Raw genomic sequence first — 18,502 nt, 5'->3', positions numbered from 1 at the left:
CATTAGGAGAATATAAGCCCAACTTGTACTGAGCAAAACTAAAAACCCCAAATTTGCAGAAATCAACCCGAGGACATGACCTCAGTGTCCTCAGTAGCAGCTATACGTCCCTGTTCCCCACTTGCAGAGGGGCCCCTGAAGGCCCCCCCACTGTGAGACCAGCAGAGACGCTGCACCTGTATTCAGTCCGCCTGTCCCGTTTGGAAAAAGTTGGCAGCGCAATGGTTACGCTGCGTGCGTCTCAAGGGCAGAGGAAATGAGGAAACCGATCACAACAACTAATGAAGATACAAGCCACTCCAGACCTCTCTGTCTGCGGACTATATACCCTGCTGCTCCGGCTCTGCTGTAGCTGTGCTGCCATGTCAGCGGAGGATGTTATTCCAGTCATATTTATAAGAGGATAAATAAATAAATTTTTAAAAAAAACGGGAAGATCATATTTTTTCCGTGGGAGCGACAAATGTGGAGAGACTGACCGAGCCGGGGAGCGGAATATGCGCCACTGTCGGGCCAAGGCGTCGGATGTTTTAGCGGATACATGTCCTGTAGCTGGATGATGTGATTTCTCTCTCAGCCACACAGGATTTTAATGATCGCACCACGTTTCAGCGGGAATCTGGATGCTGGATGCTCCTCATGTCACGCCACCCCGGACCCCCACGCTGGTTCATTGGGATCTGGACCAATAGACAGACCTAGAATAAATATAGGAAGGCATTCAAAGTTTTTTTTTTATAAAAAAAGAAATCTGGATTTTAAGCTTATGGTGCCACCATTAAATGGAGAGGCATATTTAATTATTACATGAGAGTGGCAGATTTTAAAGTCTGAATTTTTGAATTAGTGGAAGGAGGGTTATTCTAGAAAACAGCCTATTAAAATATACAAACTATTATTCGAGTTTAGGTTGGGAACAGACTCCTTATATGATCATTTAGTCTCAAATGCAACAAGATAAAGTTATTATTCCAACACTGAGGATGCCACCCTGGGCGCCCTTTCAAGGAAGGGAGTCTGGAGAATGAAATGAAAGCGGGATTTCTGCGTCTTTAATCGGACACAGAGTCAGAGGAAGGAGATAGTCGGCAAGCCACCTTTCTTTTTTCCTTTTTTTTTTTTTTTTTTTTGGATTGGTCCAAAATATATTTTTGTGTTCCCCTTGGACTCCTGCACAATGGGGATTATGCTTCAAGTTATTCTAGGAATGTTTCAATTCCTCCTGCTAACCAGAATACCGACATCCCATGCCAAGGTATGTATGGGCCTACATTTGACCCTAAAGTCTGTGTGTCTGATGGTCAGCCTGCCATCAGAGATGAGCTTGTTCGGTTGATTTCAAGCTTTATAGACGGTCACTTGATGGACATAAAGTCACATCCTTCTGAGTGAATCTAGTCTGGTGGAGAACATGTGGGACTTTCAGCTGTGTGGAACTTATCCTCTCCTAGGTCAATGACATCTGTCACCTCATTCCAGTGAATGATTCATTTACTTTATAGCGACTTTGTGGTATTTATTGTCTCCTCTACATCACAAGTCAGTGCCAGACATTCTATAGTGAGTCACCCTATGCAAATAGTTTATACACTAAAGAATAATTTACCAAAGCTTTGTAGATCAGTATAAGCCATTCAAAAGACTAACTTTTGGGTCGCCAGGTTTGTTGGAAAAATCCTCCTCCAGCATGTCTTCTTAGGTAGCTAAATGCATCAGAGAGGCAGGGCAACAGTACAGAAATGGATTTATTTGCAGTGTTGTTAATTAATGTTTTATTAGTAGACTAGATGAAAGGAATAGTTTGACATTTAGAGAAATGGGCATATTGGTGCCATTCTTTGATGACAGGATACCAATCCGGTTATTTCAGTTCAGAAAGAAGGTTGAAATCAGAATACATAGCCTGCTCTGTCCAAAGGTCACAAAAAGTATTCAAGTATACAAGTGTAAAAGCAATGTTTTTTGCCAGTAACTTCTTCGAGTCTCCTCTGGTTGCCCAGCAACTAGAGAAATATTGGGGCACATTAATGTTATGTGTCGCACTTAAGGCCCAAACAGCAAATTGTCATTCTTACAATAGTAGTTTTTAGCACCAATTGAAACAATAACATATTATATGTTATTTGGTAAGCTTTAGAGGTGCTAGTAGGCACTAGACCCATGCTAGTTGTTTCCAGTCTTTGAGCTAATCTAAACTAAGCTAGCTAGGCGTGGCTTCATATTGAACAGGCATGAGAGTGGTGGAGGGTTATTTTCTATTATTTGTGGCTGCGAGTTTTCTGCAAGTTGACTTGTGATTAAAGGACTACTTATTTCAAGTGAGGGCGTCTCATTAAACAGTGGTACCAACTATCCTTTATGGACTTGAAGTTTGGCTTTGTGTCATTTAAAAAGAGGGTGGATATTATTATTTTTAGTTACCACTGATAAGAAATGTTCATGCTGATATTTTCCACACACAGCAGCAGGCCCACATATATGGAGAGACCTGCATATTCTTTATTTATGTCTGGAGGCCTGTATCAGGAACAGGCAGTGCTCTGCAGCAGCGTGAGATCCAGCCCTGACTTTGTGCTGCTGTAGCCAATGTTTTAGTAATGCATTATCCTAGACGCTACATGACACACAGCGGTGTGACTCCTCACCTGCTCACAGCCGCTGTCTCTCACCAAAGGCTCTCTGCTTTCATGCTGTCTGCTTCACCGGCAGATTATTGGGGGAAGAAAGGGGTCATCCTTATTTCTACTGTAGAGATGAGGCACAGTCTGGAGGAGATGGTGTTTAGCTGTAGGACACACACATTCTTGGCCCATCTGTGCTCTGGACGTGGTTGGGAGTTAGATGTGTTAGACGATAGACAGACAGCAAACCAGTGCAGATGTCACTGGGTTGGCACTCAGGAGTTAGTGTGTGTGTGTTTGTGAGTGTGTGGCTGCCAAAAGGAGGTAATCTTATCCCTATTTTAAAGACTGATACAGAAAAGACACACTTACTTAAGCTCACATCCTACCAGTCACAAAATGGCCTCAGTCCCAGCTTAACTCAGAATCAATGTGAGCCAACCAAGTGTGTGTGTGAGTGTGTGTGTGTGTGTGTGTGTGTGTGTGTGTGTGTGTGTGTGTGTGTGTGTGTGTGTGTGTGTGTGTGTGTGTGTGTGTGTGTGTGTGTGTGGCGTGTGTGTGTGTGTGTGGGCGGGGTGGGTGGGTGGGTACAAGGGGGTGGAGCAGCTAAAGGGGGGCAACTGGACAAAGTCTACATTCCCTTACAAGTGGCCTTGGTCTTCACACACACATAAGTCCAATAACGGCAGTGTGTGTGTTTTAGAAAATTCTGTTCTTTACTACTTAAGTAAAAGTACGAAGTAAGTATCATCAGCTAAATATACGCTAAGGTCTCAAAAGTGAAAGTGCTTGTTCAGCAGTAAAATGCCTCCTGTGACTGATATATAATTATATATGACATTATCAAGTTGTTGACAATGTGTGAACACCATTTTTTGGGCCCCTCCAAAGGGTGAAAATGTAAATCTGAGGGGTCATGAGATGATTCATGGGAGAGGACAAAACAAAGAAAAAACTAAGTTCTACAATACAAATCTGTTTTCATTTTTGGACTTTCCTGAAATCTTTGCTGTCATATGTGAAATTTGGGCCTCAGACAGTTATTCAATGAGAAGTTTTGAGGGTAAATCTTATCTTTGGTAGATCTGCTAACAACTCACCGACATTTAAAACATGACAAAGAGGCCCCAACTACACAACAAGTTAGGAACAACTGGATTCATATTTAATTATATTGTTTATTTTAAGGTTATCAAATGTTTTTCTATGTAAAATCTTAATCTTCAAATTAATGAGTAACTATATCTGTAAGTGGAGGAAAAGTACAATTCTTGCCACTGGAATGTTGTGGAGTTGAAGTATAAAGTAACAGAAAATGAATTTGCTCATATAAATACCTCAAAATTGTTATTTTCCCTCCCAGAGTTGATTATAGGAAACTTTATGTGAGTTTTAATTGCATGTAGACCAGTATAATACCAGTAAATTGTATTATATATATTGGGTTGATATAAGATCAAGCACCCTTACTCCCTTCAGCTCATTTTATGAAATAGTATTGGGTCTTGCTTGTCAACTCAAAGCTATAAACTGTAACAGTTATTTGTTGAGTAATCCAGTGGCAGATACGCTCACTATCTACCACTGCACGGCTACTGAAAGCATTTCAAATGCGGGTCAGGTAATGGACTTGAGGGCAAAGGTAGCAGGTACAACAAAAATCCAGCAGCTCCCTCCCTCATTCTGTTCAGTCAGCACAGTCATGTTGTCGAAAATATGGTTGAAAGGTAGACATGTTTATTTACATGCTTAAAGGGACCAATGGACCCGATGCCTGCAGGAAATATTTGAAAATAGAGCCCAGAATGAGGCATGTTTTATTGAGCCCTCAGACTACTGCAGGGCTTGTTTATCAAATTCAATAATCAAGTTCTTCCTTTCTATTTACCACCATGCATTATTCATATAGTCATATTCAGATGCCAGCTGTGAAATATTGTAGTGGTTTTTACTATGAAATACTTTGCACCAGCAGCATTTGTACAACAATGTCAAACAGGAAGTTGCAGGCAACAGATCAACAGTTAGATTACTGTTATATAACAATAAATTCAATTTTCTTTGTTGATTATTGATCAATAACAGCAGATATATGTTGTTACATGTATCACATGTATTTTAAGTTTAAAAACATAATGTTTTCCATAAGTCTTTTCATACAAAAGTACAAATTCACCCACCTTTTGACTGACTACTATTAGATCTAAGATTTTTGCTGGACTGAAATTCAACCACTTGTCATGACTCCAAAGTGCAAAGCTGAATGCTATCTAACAGGTCAACTTGACATGGAAATCTAAACTTATTGAAACTGTGCTTTTCAGAGGTGCTCATTACTTTTATATTCCCCCGTCCAGCTTGCTCACTGGCGGCCGGCAGACTCCCCAAAATCCAGGGAAGGTCGAGAAGGTAGGCTGTCCCTGTTTCTACAGAGACCCCTGCACCGCTGCATGGAGCTGATGGTGAGAAATAATAAAATCATAACTGCATTGATTTATCTCCATCAGTGCGGCGGTGGTTGGAGGTTTATTCACGCAGCGGCTGCGAGCCTCGGGACACTCTGGTGGAGGTCTGGAGGGAGTTGCCAGGGGAGACGCACCATCTCTTCGTCCCGTCCTGCGTGTCGGTGAGGCGATGTGGCGGCTGCTGTTCGGATGAGGCCCTGGAGTGTTATCCCTCGCTCACACACACAATCACCATGGAGGTAAACACACAGAAAAACACACACTAAATCACTACCTGCTTCAGTGTAGATGATGAATGTTGGAAACAGTGAGATGATGTGTAAATATTTTCTGATCTGTGTGCAGCTGATGAGAACCTCCTTCATGAAACATGAGCTCATTGAGCTGTCATTCGTCGAGCACAGTCAGTGTGAGTGCAGGTAATAAAACGCACAACGTCTGTTTTCAGATATACATGGTATACCTGTTTATGATGACCTCACTGCACCTTTATACTGACACGTCTGTTTTATCTGTGAGCAGGTTAAAAGAACAAATCCAGCCAACACCTACAACAAGGTAACACATTATGTTCTTCATGTTTTTCAGTTCAGTAAACTGCTTTTAATGTATGATTCATGTTGTGTTTTATATATTGTGTTTATTTTAAATCTCTTTTTCAAAGTGTGTTCATAAAAAGCTCTTAATGAACCAAATGTATTATTATTATGGTTATTATTTCCCCTTCCTCTTCCTTTCTTACCATTTTAATCTCTCCTTGTCTGTTCCTGTTAAATTGTGCGTGAGTGAGCTGTTGTTGTGAAATGTCATGTTCCATCGTCTCTAACGTGAAGTTCACTAATGACGCTCTTATAATTCTGCTGATGATGTTATTGATGCAGAGGAGGTATTCAGAGGATGAAACCCAAGTAGCCATAAGTGGCAATATAGTGTTGAAAAAAGGTTTCTTGTTATCGTATTCATTATCTGAGGACAGAAGGCTTGAAGCATCGTCAAACATCAAAACAATACCATAGTCACCTTTAATCCTTATGACAGATTATGTAAGGGTGAGTTATCCACGTTGAGGTTCAGTCAGGACTGACAGCTGTACACTGTGAGAGAAACATTTCAGTTGGATCCCTGATGTTTGTTTGTGTGCCTCGTACTGGCAGGTCCAACCACACAATCATATGATTGCATCTTTAATGTTTATGTCCTCCTACTTCCTGTTAGGATGGGGACATAAATAAAGGATTCCAATGTATGTGTGTATACAACGTTGTTTTCCCTTGTTCAGGTCTCTTGTGACATGTGTGTGACTGGTGACTTGGTAAATCTTTGCATGTATTTGCACATGTGTACATTCTCTGTGTGTTAGTATATGTGTGTGAAAGTTTGTTTCTGTGTGTTTATATCTGTGTGTGTGTGTGTGTTAGTGTGTGTGTGTGCCCATCAGTGAGTTAGCATCTGTGTGACTCTCCCTGCATCCCCTGGGACGGCCCGCATCCTGTTGTCACCATAGCGATGATTTTATCTCCCCTGCCATGTGCTCTCTCACAGACCGACGGAGCAGAGTCACGCATCCATGATAGTAAATCAGAGCTCCAAAGACAACAACAGCAGCAGTAGCACACTAAATTAGTTTATACCAGATGAGATTAAAGAGAAAGGAAAGTTACTCCAGTAAAGCCAAAAACCAAAGCAGTGAGCAGAGCCACTTTGTTGTTGATGGCACCAGCATACATTAAAGCAAATCAGATTGTGCTCAATGAAGACGAGGCACTTAAAATGATAAGGAAGATTGGGAAATGATTAGAGCTTGGTAAACGTCAGGCATTTTGGACATGACGCCAAAATTCAAAGCTACAGTTATTAAGTGTAATGTATCCAGAACATTGTCTCTCTATCTCTTCTGTTGGTAGCCCAAACTGACATCATTTCTTTGATCGATTTTTGTTAATGGCATGTGAAAGATAGTAATCAGCCATTGTTGGAGCCTCCTAGTCAGTGACTTGTATTTAGTATTCAGATATTTTACTTGAGTAAAAGTGGCAATACCAGTCTGTGAAAATACGTCATTAGAGGTTTTCAAAATGTTTTTTTCTTTTTCAAAATGACTTAAGACTCAAGCTGCTGAATAAATGTATTGGAGTGAAAAGTGCAATATTTCCCTCTGAAATTAAGTGGAGCAGAAGTAAAGTATAATTAATCTAAAATACTATAAAGTTAACTACAAGTACGTTAGAACTGTATAGAGGTACAACCCTAGTTGAGTAAATATACTTTCCACTACACGTCTTTGAAATACACATACTGGTATCAAAAGCACTCAATTATGCTTAATTTGGGATTTTTTTTTCAACTTCTGTCTTTGATACTTGAATTGACTTTAAATGATTGCAAATAATAAGTATATCATATGAGAAAAATATTCAAAACACACTGTTGAGTAGCTACAACAGAACCTATGATACTCTATGATATGACGAATAAAAAGTATTGCAAAATCGGTTGTAAGATGCAAAATGAAATACCGATACCGGACAAATATCATAAGATACCTTAGGATTTTTTAAAGAAATATTGTACCAATGCTAGAAATTATACACCATAGAATGTACAGTATGTGAGGTTCACTTGAACATCTCCACTTTGAGCTTACTGTTTTGAAAAGGAGATTTATCATGTTTTTTGAAGGCCTATATGTTTGGATTAGAGCATTACTATGCGCTTTGTGAAAACAATATTTTGAGATGAAATATATATTTTTTCTTAGTGCAGATACGAAACATGACTTTTGGTAAAAACAATAAAATATAACCGTCTTTTGATCCCTTTCTTTGAGAAATATAAACATGTTTTTCTACAAAACCCTTTTATTTTCAAAAAAGAATACAAACCTCCCAAATGTTAAAATCTGAACTTTTCCTGAAGAGAATACAGACTAAAGTTGCCAAAATTATGATCTAAGTCAGAAACAGTTTGCTCGGAAAACAAGTAAAGAAATACAAAACTTAGCAAATATTCAACTAGGACATGCAGCACATTGGGTTCATCCAAGGATACATTCAATATATTATCTGGTTTTAGTTTGTTTTTTGATGTTGCATGCATTTTTTGATTCGAAAAGGTGTCAAAAATATATCACCTGACTCCTTAATGTATGACACATTTTGTTTGTCTGATATTCCCAGGCCCTATCTGAAGCCGACAAGAACAGACAAGAAAAAGGAGAGAGGAAAGTCCAGACAGAAGACAAGTGGAGCCATCGGAGCTGCGTATGTTGAATATTCATTACACACATTTATTAATATATATTTTTAATCTAAATTATAAGCCTTAAATTTATTTTCTTACTTCTGTTAGTATTTCCCAGATACCATCAACTTAAATGTGAATATTTGATTAGAACAGAAACTAGGTTATGTGTTCTACATTATTACTGAAGTACAATTTGTTTTACAGCCACAGCAGTCAAGGTCTTCCTCGTGCACACAAACACACACACAGACACACACACGCACACTTACACACACACACAACCCTGGGACTCATGTCTGTGTAGAAAGATTAATCAGCTATATAGTAACAGTATCTAGCAAATATTCGTTGCTGTGATCAGTTACATTACATATTTGTATATTTCACGACACAGGCTGTTAAGAAGGTCAGTTAGAATCCTTCAAGGTCAATGAAAACATTTTGAAATAAGTAACCGTTTACATTGTAATCTTAGAGGAACAGGTGGGTTTGAGCTATGAGTGTCTGCTTCTGTTTTCTGCTACATGTACCATGATTCCCATGAGCAGTGAAGGATGAACGAGTTGGCTCTCTCTGTTCATCTGCTTCCTCGTCTCTTTGCTGTCAGTCATTTCCGGCCTCCGGGGGGCCAGAGGTGACTCGGTTTGGGTGTGATGTCCCTCAGCACCCATCCATCACTCAGAACCGGCTTTATTCAGACTCTGGCAAGGGTGAAATCTGTGTAATTTGCTCCCGAATGCCACCTCCTTTTTCCATGCCAGTGGCAGGCGTGGTCATCGGGGTCTGGACAAAGATTGCTCCTCTCTGCCTCATTAAGTAACTTCATTAAAGCCGCCAGCCCCCCGGGAAGACTGAGGCAGAACCAGCTCCAGTTAATGGAGCAACTGATGCAGGCAACTTTCTCAGACTCAGAGAAAGTACAGAGCGTCTAGAGGAGAGACTGAAAGCCTCATAGGCAGCTATGTGACTATTGCCATGGCAACGGACAGAAGCACAGGCCGACAGAAAGAGCAGAAAGTTTGTCAACTGCAAAGGAAACAGTATCCAACATTAGTTACACATCTCCCACACACACCACATTGTGTGGGTTTGTCTCAGTCTGGCACTGCATGTTTAAACAAGCAGTGCTTTTCATTTTTAGTCATGCTACCGCCGGGGTGTTGGATCAATAGCAATAAAGCTAAATCTTTTAGACCATGTAGCGTGGCTGTAGTCGTTTTGTCCGTGTTTCAGTGTGTCGATCCATCACTATATTACGAATTGTCATGAGTTATACAGACATTAATTGTCCCTCAGACTTGATGATCTCTTGATCTTTTCTGTACTACCACTATAAGGTCGCATATTTAAATAAAGTGTCTTAATAATTATTGGATGTATTGTCATGAAGTTTGGTTCCAGTCCCCCTCAGGATAAATTTAAAACCCTTCACCCCTAACTTTCTTAATCTAGCGCTACAATTAGGTAAATTGATAACATTCGTATGAACCTCAGCTGTACTTTGTGTTTAGTGCTTATTAGGAAATGTTAACATGCTAAACTAAGATGCATGTTAGCATGTTGACATTAGCATTTAGCTCAAAGCACCACTGTGCAAAGTACAGCCTCACAGAGCTGCTTGTATTAATGTAGGCTTGTTAATCAATGTCTGAATAAATCCTGCAACTAACAACACTGTTCCTTCCCCCTCTTCCCTCCATCCAGGACCCATGCTCCCCCACGTCTTCCTCCCCCATCCTCTCCTCCTCCCCCATCCTCTCCTCCTCCTACATCACCTCGTCCTCCATCACATCCACCAACCAGCATCTCTCCCTCTCCGTCGCCGTCTCCGACACCTCGTTGCCGCCCCTGCAGAGGGAGGAAGTGGGCACTGGATGCGACGTCTTGCCAGTGCCACTGCACCATCAGAGCTGAGAGCTGCAGCCGGAAAGACCGTATGCTCAACGTTCGCCGCTGTAGGTCAGTTCACACGTGACCAAAACAAAAAAATCTGTGGGAATTTAATAAAAATAATCTGTTTAATTGTTTTTGAACAGAATGTAACTAAACTACAACAATACACTCACAGGGTTAAAGTGTATTGAAAATAGAGCTCTGAAAGGGGAGTCATTTAGAAAAATGCAATCAATGAAACACCTTGAGCTGCATCAGGCAGTCTCTGGTATAAATTTAAGCTCCTATTGTTCCTCTTCTATAACCAACCAAGAGATTATGCAAGTTGGACGGTTGATCAGATGTTTGGGCTTTTGAGGAAGTGAGAAAGCTTTGTTGAGAGAGGCTACAGCTCAAGTTGTAGAGTGGGTTGACTATTAGTTGTAGCGTTGGTGCTGATTCTAAAGTTTAGGAACCTTAAATTGCCCCAAAGTGAGCAATTAAAATGTGAGTCAATGGGAGAATCCACCATACATGTGTGAATCAGCCATAAAAGCTTGAATCTAAAACCTTCTTCTCTTTAATCTTTATTGTTCCAGGTGTGATGCCATGAGGACTTGATGTGTCTACTCTACTTTCCTTTCACCTCTTTTTTTCCACCAACCCCTGCTGAATTCATCGCCCACTCTCAGCATCAGTGCCATGGAGCATATCAGACGCTTGGACATCCAGCAACCTCAGACTGAAGGAAATATTAGCAGAGGCACAAACAAGAACATGTAGCAGCGCTCTTAGTTAAGCCACAAGTGCAGCATTACAGCCTGAATATAGATCTACGTATGCGTGTGCAGCCGAACATCCTACCACCTCCTCTGCTTCTGTGGCAAAGCTTTTGTCAGAACACATGAACATGCGTGTACAGACATGTAGAGTCACAAAACACATCACATGAGTGGAGGGATGAAGTGGCAGCTTAACGGCAACTTTGAGAGACATGGATTTCCGACAAATTCTGTCTCGATGGACACGATCACACAACTCCTGCTCTGCTGTGGTTTGGAGGTTCTTTAGGTCTGAACATATGATACAAGATGAGCAGTGGAAACATGACTGATTATACAAGAACAATGGATATGAAGTCGATTGATCTTACGCAGGAGTCCTACATGTTGACACTTCAGTGGAGGTTGTGATTTGTTGAGATGGATTCCAGGGTGAAGTCAAGGCCAATTTTTGTGTGGAGGATTTGAAAATCAACAGCAACAGATTATAGATGGACATTCACATTCAGACATACCAGAAGGACATTGGATATGCACATGAACTGGCACCCCAGTGTGCATGGACCTAAAGCTGAACTGAATGCTGGGATGGAGAGTATCTGTGTGGTCTCCCCACTGAAAGACCCAGATGGGATATCCCTGCTGCCGTTTTCTCTCATTCAAAGTGTATGACCACGGGCTGGCTCTCCAAGCCGCTTTCCGGCATTTGTTTAATTTGGGTCTTTTGTCTCCATCTTCCCTCGGCTTCTGGACTGAAAGCAGCCGCTTTGCCTCTCTTTGCCTCTCTTTTAGGCAGTGAGGAGAATGACAATAATGAGGCCTGGCGGCTGTCCACTGCTTCACACACACAAACATTCACACTTATAATACTAGGAACACATTCGACACTGCAAATGCAGGCACACACACAACCTCACTCACTCTGTGCTATAGCAGGCACACATACATTCATATTTACACACGCACATGCAATGTGAAATTAATGCAGGTAGCCATACGCATTTGTTTGTGCCACACCGAGTGTTCAAATATACATATGTTAGTTGTTTATATTTGCAATTTACTGCAAAGTCTTCATTTAATATTGTATCATATGCCTCTGTTTTATATTTTATTATAATTCTTTCAAGTTGATTGAAAATTCTATATTGTAGAATGTGAGCCTTTGTTTTGTTTGTTAATCTTTAATCCGTCTGCATAAAGAGTCACGCTGGGTGGCCGTCTATGTATACAGTCAGCATTTAAACCGATACCCAAATGTATTGAATTTCAACAGACACGGCTCACACAGGCCACAAATGGGAGACTATATACATTATAATGTGTAATTCAAACAATCAGCTGGGCAGTGTTGTCCGCAGCACACAGAAACCAAGCAAATGGCCATTCCCAGGGCCGTGAATGAAAACATGGCTGTTTTTGTTTCATGTAAGAGCCGGGATGGAAAGAAGTATTATTCGTTTGGAACATAACTTGTTTGTATTCTGACTGAATGTCACGGTTTAACTCCATGTTAGTTCATGACTGCTTGGCTGTTGGGTGGGAATGTCAGAAAGGACGAGGTCTTGAGCAGCTTGTCAGTCAGCGGGACAGGCTAAAGCCAGAGCTCAGGGGACCCATTATGGAGGGTCACGGAGTTCAGACCTTTTGTCCTGTGCTCAATTTCACTGGGAACATTTTACCAGGGATGTCTTATCTTCATGACAAACAGTAGCTTCCAAATTCCCATAATTAATGTCTGTCCTGTACTTAGGGTTTATATGATCCTGCTGATTAAAACAGCCCAGCGGCTGAATTATTTGTGTGTCAGCCTTGAGCTAAAGAACTTTGTTTCGGTGGCTGGTGTGATAAGCTCTATATTTATTCTATCCTGAGATGAGATTACTTTTCCACGCTTGAGTCCGTTCAGTGTTTATTATTCCTATCAATCGATGCTTCAATCACTACCTCTATATCACAACATATTAATGACCAAGTATTAGAGCATTGTTGTTACCTTCTCTGTGTTATGTCAGACCTCTTTTAATATAATAATGTTTTTATTTACATTTAGCAATAAGCACAGTCTAATGTAGATATATGGAGCTGCAGCAGATCTGTAGTGATAATCGCTGGTTTAGAGGAACTTATAGGAGTTTTATGTGTGTGTCTTAATAATCAGATGGGAAGCATTTTTCATGTGAGGAGAACTGAACTGGTCCTCTGAGTACAGACCAGACACTGTGTGATAATGTGGATCAGGAGAAGGTCTCCCAAGGCGTTTGTAGCCTCAAACTATTGGTGATGTTGAAGTCTTGGCTTTAAACGCGAAGTTTGGCATTTTGGGATATACACTCATTCCCTTTCTTGCTTGGAGTTAGATAAGAAGATTGATTCCACACTCATGTCTGTAAAATATGAAGCTGGAGGCAGAAATCAGTTAGCTTAGCTTAGCATAAAGACTGGAAACAGCTAGCCTCAATTCTTTATCTATCCTTAATTTCTTGATAATGTTGCATTTTGTGGACAATTTTTTGGGGAAACCTAAGAGTCCCTGAACCTCAGTACAGATTGCACTTTGATATTGAGCTATTTGAGATCTTAAAGTACATACTTTACATTAGTACACTGAAGAAAAAAAAGCTGAAAGAGCGAATGGATTTAGATTGTAAAGCTCCACTCATGCAGACGTGTACGACATATTCAAATACATTCCACCTAAAAGAGTTGTGGCGCTGACATCTCCTGTCCAAGTTTTCTAATTTCAAAGTGCAAATTCTGAACAATAAAAGCGACTACAGCAAATTCCCTTTAGAAACCAATAGTATTGGGAGACCAGGCGTCCCATGTACTACGGCTGAGTCCGAATTCGAATCCAACCCATGACCATTTGCTGCATCTCGTCTCCTCTCTCTCCACCTTCAGCTAATAAATAAAAAAAACATTATCTAAAAAAGAGAAAGCATTAGTATCTGCTGTTGCCTCCCATCCTTTCAACATCACCACTTTTTAAGATGAACAACTTGGACATATTAACATCCCGCTCAATTGTCTTGATCCTGTGTCAGTATCAAACATCAGTAGTGTGCGTTGTATCTGCACAGTCTACATCGTACTGTAAATGTAGCCCTGTTCTAGCCTCCAGTGTCTTAGCCTTTAGAGACCCCTCACTAAACTATATAACATTTTATAATCTCTAACCTGAATTTGTGTACGACATAGTGCATACTTTACAGATGTATTTGTACCTTCATTTTAGCTAAACTTTGCAATGAATCTCTTCTCTGCCGATACATTGTACTACTGTAGCCGATATAAAGAAAACACTCTTTTTTTGCTGCTACACCATTTGTGCCCTATTATGATGTCTTTGTAGAAAACAATGCAGTCTTATGTTGTATTAGTATATAAATGCCAATTAATCAATTCAATGTCCACATAAAAGTCTATACTGCATCGTCAAATATATTGAAAATGATACCAGGATACAACCGTGATGTTACATATGTTATTAAAGGAAATGTCTTATTTTTCGTATAAAGCTCTTGTTTTCTTCCTGTCACTGTTGATGCACTCTAACATCCATCTGCTCTGACCTCACCTCTCCCATCTCTTTGTTTTAATCTCTCTTTTGACGGTAATGAAAGGTAAACAGACACTTTTGATTACGGTGACACCCTGGGAGTTGGGTGCAGAGAAAGTGTGCGTATGTGATGTGTCATCGTGTTATGAGACATAATATTGTTCCCTCTCCTCCTCTCGTTTATCTGCTGAGTCAGAAGCTGGTTGAGTACAAAGGTGTGCAGCCCCACACAAAAGTTAATTTACTCAAGTTCAGCTATGAGTCCCTTCAACTTACTTAATACTTCTACTTTCACTACATTTCAGAGCCAAATGTTGTTCTTTTTATTTATTTGAGAGCTATTGCTAGTCGTTACTTTGCAAATTAAAATGTTTACATACAGAACACAAAACAAGTTCAACTTAAATTTAACCTTATATGGTTCTTGCAGCCATTTGAAACATGGGCTCACACATACGATACATAAAACAGGATTAAATAAATAAAAAAAACCCAGCTCACATAAAACAATGTATATCATGTGACAGCATTGCATAAAACCTGGAGTACATTCATTCAATAAAATATATTTATTTCTGTAGATTAAAGCAACACAACAGTGTGTAAAACAGCTACCTCAGCCAGCTACATCATCAAAAAGCTGCTTAACGCACCAGTAATAGTAATAATACAGTTATATAATATATCATGTTTTAACACTTGAAGAGGTCATTCTGCTGCTTCAAGATTATGAGTACAACATTCTTTTTTTTATTGGTGCTGGTTATTTTTACCTAATGGTGTTACTTATTTTACTTTTACTTACCAAATTTTCCATTTACAGATGAAAAAGTAAAATTCATAAGCAATAATTGATCCGTTTATTACATTTAGGAGTTTTGCTGCTGCAGGCTAGTATGACCAGTAGGCTATGGCGCTAATGACGTTAGCAAACTTTAGATATTTCTGTGTTAATGAGTCGTTTTAACCTTTACTTTTGCTATTGTTACCTTATTTTCAGAAGTTACCCCAAGTTGCCAATTGTGGACATAATAGTCGCTGCTCAACCAAAGTTTTAGTGTGATTTGTGTTTCTGTGAGAGATACAGAGTCTGGAGGATTAAGATTGTGTCTGTTTATATCATGCATTTGTATTGCTGGGCACTATGGCTTTAACCCCCCCGCATGGATTATGATGGATATGACGATGATGATGATGACGAAAGTAGCTGGCAATATGATGTTCAGCCCTCATTTGTTCCCAAATTATCACCTCACATTACAGAGCAGACTTCAAACCAAAGGACGGGAGATATGTTAATGACCATGCCTATTTGTATTAACTATAAATTGATAAGCTTCCATGACAGTATTATTGTATTATAATGATTGATGGCATCTATATTAGCAGCAATTTAATTTGGCCATAGTTAGAAGAAGAGAAGAGAGGAAGAAAGAGGAGAGGAGAGGAGAGAGGAGCTGAATGCTGCTGCCAACCTATCTGTCTGGAAGGGCATTATGCCAGCACTAAATATAGCCGCAAGATTAGGGAGACAGAGAGAGAGAGAAAGAAAAAGGACGCAGTGAGTCATCCATCACGATACAGAAAAGATGCCTTTACTCCAAAATCTGCTATTTAAAGCTCTGCGCACGTCAGAAACCCCCCAAAATATGTCTTCGTATGGGTGAATAAATATGGAGAGGCAGACACGCTGCACAGACTTTCGTGTGGGTCTTTGACTATTTATCCTTAAAATCTCATTCATTTCATGCATTAATTTGACTTCCTATGTGTATATTCAACCAGTAGCTCACATGTCGGCCTCCCTTCATCCATCTGCACCCCTTCCCTTCATCCATCTCCCTTTGCACCTCTCAATCTTTGCACTTGTATCAGGACTTCCTGTATTTTTCCACCTTGCTCTATCTGCGTTCAGAGCCATGTTTGTCTAATAACTCCAGCCACGGTGTCCTCCCCACTTTTGTAGCAGCAGCTGTGTTGGAGCAGGTACTGGACGCTATCTGGCCTGCAAGTGTGTTTTTTTAGATGATATCAGCACCCATGTGTGTGTGTGTGTGTGTGTGTGTGTGTGTGTGTGTGTGTGTGTGTGTGTGTGTGTGTGTGTGTGTGTGTGTGTGTGTGTGTGTGTGTGTGTGTGTGTGTGTGTGTGTGAGAGAGAGAGACAGAGACAGAGATAAAAGACTAGGAGAGAGAGACTGAAATTCAGTTCAATATTTGCGGTGCAAAGACAAATCATGTATGTTCGCTGGTTTCTGTTAAACTGACAGGAAAGTGAGTGTTTTCTTGCATCTCTTGTGAATACAAAGAACTTTTTATTTTATTTTACAAAGTAAACAAACAGTGTTATCTGCAACAGAAACATGGATCCAACCGGCCTCGTCTGTCTCAGTCCACTGAAGGACATCAACCTTGATAAAAGATTTACTGCTCTGTTACCACATGGGAAAAAAAGGGTTTGATTTTTTTATCTGATTAGTTTCGCTCTATTGTCATGACTATAATTAAGTCTAGTTTTGGCCAAAGCATGTTGTGCAACATTCACGACATAAATGCAAAATATCAGAGTATAAAAAAATAAGACAACAAATGGTTTTACATTAACACACTCACATACATGATTTAATCATTAACAAGGCTAAGAGTCAGTCTTGCTAGCAGCTCTGTGAGGCTACACTAATGCACAGCTGTGATTTGAGCTAAATGCTAAAGTCAACATGCTACTGTAACATGCTCAATGACGATGTTAAGAAGCCAACGTTCAGCAGGTACGATGCGTACCATGCTCACAATCATAGTCTAGCATGGTAACCTGCACACAGTATAGCTGAGGCTGATGGGAATGCCATTAGTTTTGCAGGTTTTTAGTTATAAACCAAACTATATGATGGAGAGTCAGAGGAGCATCAACATTTTTACTATTCATTCTGAGGGAAATGTGTGTCTGTGTGTTTGAAACCGAATTTCACGGCAACTTATCCAATTGTTTTGAAATATTTTACTCAAATCCTCAAATCTCATAGTGGCACTAGAAGAAACGTCTGAGGATCACCAAAGTCAGTAAGGTTCATCCACTGGGGAGCATGAATGTCTGAATTTGGGACGCCAAACCAACCAACATTGTCATTCATAAAACGACGAATGGATAAAAATATAAACAACATATGATGAAATGAGATTTCGCTTAACAGTTGAAAGTAATGAACATAAAGATAAGAGATAAAATGAAAAACTGTTTTGTGCTGATGTTCCGCAAAGATATCAAACATGTGTGAAAGCATAGAGGTAGGTGTTTCAGAGGAAGAGATAAGAACGGTGGATTATAGTGAGGTATAAAAGGTGAAAGGGAGCATAGATAAGGGGTGGTGCAGGGCAGGTGGGGCGGGTGAAGGGTTTTTTGTGTTTGGGGGTCTAGCAGGTAAAGAGGCGAGGGCATAGTTGTGGTCGGGGCGTGCTGGAGCCCGTCGGGCGGAGGATGCGGGTACCAGTAGGAGTCAGCAGAGATCAGAGAGCCGGCTGAATGTTATCTCTCTGTCCATTCCATACCTGCAGGTCGACTCACCTGAGCCAGCAGCCAATCACATCCTCCGTCTATCCGTCTGTTCATTCCTCCTCTGCTCCCTTTCAAAAAACTCAAAGGTTCAGTTCCACATCAGCATAGTATCACTAATGACACATCATCTTTTGGTTGCAGCAGGCATCAGCCTTAAGCAACCAATGGATAATTTTGTTCCTCTTATGATTCACTAGGTGCACTTATATGTTTATCTGTTAATAATATAGGTTTAATAGCATACAGTTATGTGGTCGTTTCTTGTGTTGATTCTAGATCAAAAGGTTAATCTGTATTTGTTCTGCAGATGATGTGTATAAGTGAACTGAGAACTCCTGAAAACCCCCAAAACAGAAAACTTCAGGTGAAAGTCCACTTTTTGGCAACTAATTGATGTTTTGTTTGGG

General features: G+C 40.2%; 1 protein-coding gene across 1 annotated transcript; it reads left to right on the top strand.

Annotated features, from left to right (window-relative positions):
* Positions 1-299: 299 nt before the first annotated feature.
* Positions 300-14,475, top strand: vegfba (vascular endothelial growth factor Ba). The gene is made up of 8 exons (XM_054598063.1): positions 300-1,255; positions 4,979-5,030; positions 5,129-5,325; positions 5,432-5,505; positions 5,609-5,644; positions 8,263-8,346; positions 10,034-10,288; positions 10,801-14,475. Exons 1-8 carry the CDS (start codon positions 1,178-1,180, stop codon positions 10,820-10,822), a joined length of 798 nt encoding a protein of 265 aa, XP_054454038.1. The 5' UTR covers positions 300-1,177; the 3' UTR covers positions 10,823-14,475.
* The last annotated feature ends 4,027 nt before the right edge of the window (positions 14,476-18,502 follow it).

Source organism: Anoplopoma fimbria, chromosome 4, assembly GCF_027596085.1.
Source record: "Anoplopoma fimbria isolate UVic2021 breed Golden Eagle Sablefish chromosome 4, Afim_UVic_2022, whole genome shotgun sequence".
NCBI lineage: Eukaryota > Metazoa > Chordata > Actinopteri > Perciformes > Anoplopomatidae > Anoplopoma > Anoplopoma fimbria.
This window is presented reverse-complemented; position numbering and strand designations above follow the sequence as displayed.

What these genes read in the sequence shown, in the direction of transcription:
- vegfba (XM_054598063.1), top strand. Translation starts at nt 1,178, where the DNA reads ATGGGGATTATGCTTCAAGTTATTCTAGGAATGTTTCAATTCCTCCTG. An exon ending in TACCGACATCCCATGCCAAG is followed by an intron (nt 1,256 to 4,978) that starts GTATGTATGGGC and finishes TCCCCCGTCCAG; the next exon opens with CTTGCTCACTGGCGGCCGGC. An exon ending in CAGCCAACACCTACAACAAG is followed by an intron (nt 5,645 to 8,262) that starts GTAACACATTAT and finishes TGATATTCCCAG; the next exon opens with GCCCTATCTGAAGCCGACAA.